Here is a 2807-nt window from a genome sequence, read left to right as displayed (position 1 = left end):
GTTGGGGGTGTGGCTTGTTCTAGGAACGGACACAGTAGAGGTCGGAGAGGTAGGTGCAGCTGAGGCTGGGGAAGCCATGGGGAAGCAGATTGTCATGTCTGACAGCAGGCACCCAATAAACATATATATATATATTTTGGAGAGGTTTTTGCTATAGGGCACGTGCACTCGCCAGCCAGACAGAGAGAGACATAGAGACAGAAAGCGAGAAATCACCCCCCAGGGGGGATGGCCACGCCGCAGTCCCTTCTCCTCCATTCTCCTCTCGGGATCTTGGGCACGCACACACACACGCCCGGCATGAGTTTTAAGCCACCGGGTCCGGGATGCGAACCACGGTCGACTACGTGGGAGTCCAGCGACATAGCCATTACGCTAACTGCTGGTTCCCACCAATAAATATTTTTTGACAAAATGAAAGAATGGGTAGTACAGTCCAGTCAAAAAACAAAACAAACGAGAACATCCTGTCATACAGAGTATCAGGAGTGGGTTCAGGTGCAGCCAGGAGGTGGGATGACTGAATCAGTTGTCATCTCTCTGATTAATTATGGAGGTCTCTGTTTCCTCTCTGTCTCCTCGTTTCTCTTTCTCCATATCTTTCTCTCGTGGAAGAAATAAACACACCGAAAAAAAAAGTTAAATACCTGAAATATCCTGTTACCTCGATATTTACGATTCTGTAGGCTATACCCCTTGTGGAGAGCGTTTCTGATGAGGACATTATTCCTGCTAAGTTTCCGTAAATCATCAGAAGAGTTACTTTGTCCTCACCTGGGCTTTAGATGAACAACAGAAAACTTACCAATTGCTAAAAGCTGACAGACTGTGTGTGTCTGGAAACAGGAGGCCTAGGAAAACTCGGTGTAGCTGAAACCACTTGTCACATGATAGAAATTAAACATGAACTCCAAAAGTAAACTTTATAAGCTTTATACAAAGATAGCATCTGAAATCTCTTTTGAAGACATCTCCAGTTTTGCCCCAATCTTCATGCGTGCGGAATTCTGGAACTGCTAAGAAATTCACCGCCCTCGTCTACTCTGACATGAGGGCAACACCTCCCTGCGTGCCACTGTGGGCCTGGCACATGGCGAGGCACAAGGGAGGTCACTCTTTAATGACGACCAAAGCGAGAACAAAGAGCAGAATGGCTGTGCAGATGCTTTTAAGCCAAAGTGGCACCGAGTGCAGCGGCTGGTCACAGACCAGGACGCGAGTCTTCAGGGGCTTGATGATGCGCCCTCTCTGGGTCAGAATGGCGCCTCGGGCCCCAGCCCACCTCCCCGGCCCCTGTAGGCGGTACTGGTATGGGGTGCAAGGTCCAAAGAAGATTTCCATGGCCAGTTTTGGGTCCCACAGGAAGAAGGAGAGCAGGCTGGGCTTCACTCCTATTTCCGAAGCAATTTCATCCATGTAATCCACATACTGCACTCTGCGGGTATCCCGAGGGTTATTCAGGAACCTGAAGGAAAAAATCAGAAACTCTGAGTCCAATGATGACGTCCAGCCCAAGCATAAAGACGCTGGTGGACCTTGTGTGAGGGGTAACGTACACTTAGCAATAGCAACTGAGCGATTGTGACTTGGACAACAACGGTTTCCAATGACTCTGGCCTCAGTGATTTCTAACAAAATATTTATGCATGTGGGCTTTTTTCTCCCATGAATTTTTCAGACGTGTACAATATCCTCAACCAGACTGGCGTGCAGTGTATTCATGTTGGGAGAATTCACTTTGCAAGTGAAGTGCTGCATAGTGATTGTATAAAAGAAATTAAAGTAAAATAAAATACAATAAATCTTAAGAAAGTTTTTGAATGGTAGTGGGTGGGTTTTAGAAGATTTTTGTCTTGTTGATGTTATTTTCCATTTCCTAAATTCTGCATTTTGGCTGTGCATCTGGTTCTTATCCAGGCTGTCATCTCATCTCGGTAAATCCGTGGTGAGGGCTCTGATGAATGAATGGTACAGGTCTGTTATTTAGGTTTCTATGACATTAATTTGATTTAAGTGCTACCAGAAAGCAATTTCTGGCCCACTTTCTTAAATCAGAGTTGCTGGCTAACTGGCTGTCCTAAGTACATAAGGCCTTCGATTGCAGAGCGCACGCTGTCACATTCACGTTGGACATTCTTGACAGTGTTTGTTGAATAGAAATAAATTAAATTCCCAATGTCAGTGGTTGAGAATAATTTTCCATTAAGATTTGGCATGATCTACAAACTTCTGACCTCACATCAGAATTTTAATCAGATTCTGTAGCGATTTGTCAACTCAGTTTCCACATTGATTTATCTTTCCAACTGTCTTAAAGAATGAAGCAATTCTTCACTTCTATTTTTTTACGCTGTACATCTCTGAGACTATCCTGAATTTACAATTGTGTACTGCATCAACCGTTCCATGGACTTTAAACAAAATCTCACCATTCCATGGTGGACTACACTGCGCACATTCCACCCCGAAAACCTTCCATACATAACATCACACTTGGTTTAGAGGAAATTTAAAATAACGATAATATGGAATTTCACCTAGGAAAATAGACCCAGCTTCTAAGGTGAGAAAACTATAAAGAACGCTTGACAGGCAACAGATCCATCTACACATGTTCAATTGACTTTCACCATGAAACAAATTTCTTACTCTTTTTCAAATTTTTTTCTCTTCTTTTTTATGTCAGCCATCATGCCACTCACTGAAGGTAATTTGTTCAATCCTAGGAAAGAAATTCCAAATTTGAATATAGCTTTCTTTTCTAAGTTTATTATTTATTTATTTATTCCACAGGAGAGAGGGAAAGA

The 2807-nt window shown here is 43.3% G+C and overlaps 1 protein-coding gene across 1 annotated transcript in view; it reads right to left on the bottom strand.

Annotated features, from left to right (window-relative positions):
• LOC102492761 (dimethylaniline monooxygenase [N-oxide-forming] 5) overlaps positions 1 to 2807 on the bottom strand; it is a 26622-nt gene that overhangs the window by 6682 nt on the left and 17133 nt on the right. Inside the window, exons 7-9 of the mRNA XM_006142269.1 lie at positions 2650 to 2722; positions 1115 to 1465; positions 648 to 779 (exon numbers count right to left, since the gene is read on the bottom strand). Of these exons, the coding sequence (XP_006142331.1) occupies positions 648 to 779; positions 1115 to 1465; positions 2650 to 2722 (556 nt within the window). The remainder of the gene's footprint in view (positions 1 to 647; positions 780 to 1114; positions 1466 to 2649; positions 2723 to 2807) is intronic.

Source organism: Tupaia chinensis, unplaced genomic scaffold, assembly GCF_000334495.1.
Source record: "Tupaia chinensis unplaced genomic scaffold, TupChi_1.0 Scaffold000070_1, whole genome shotgun sequence".
NCBI classification, from domain to species: Eukaryota; Metazoa; Chordata; class Mammalia; order Scandentia; family Tupaiidae; genus Tupaia; species Tupaia belangeri.
The sequence above is the reverse complement of the archived record's forward strand: the minus strand, read 5'-3'. Positions and strand labels throughout refer to the sequence as shown.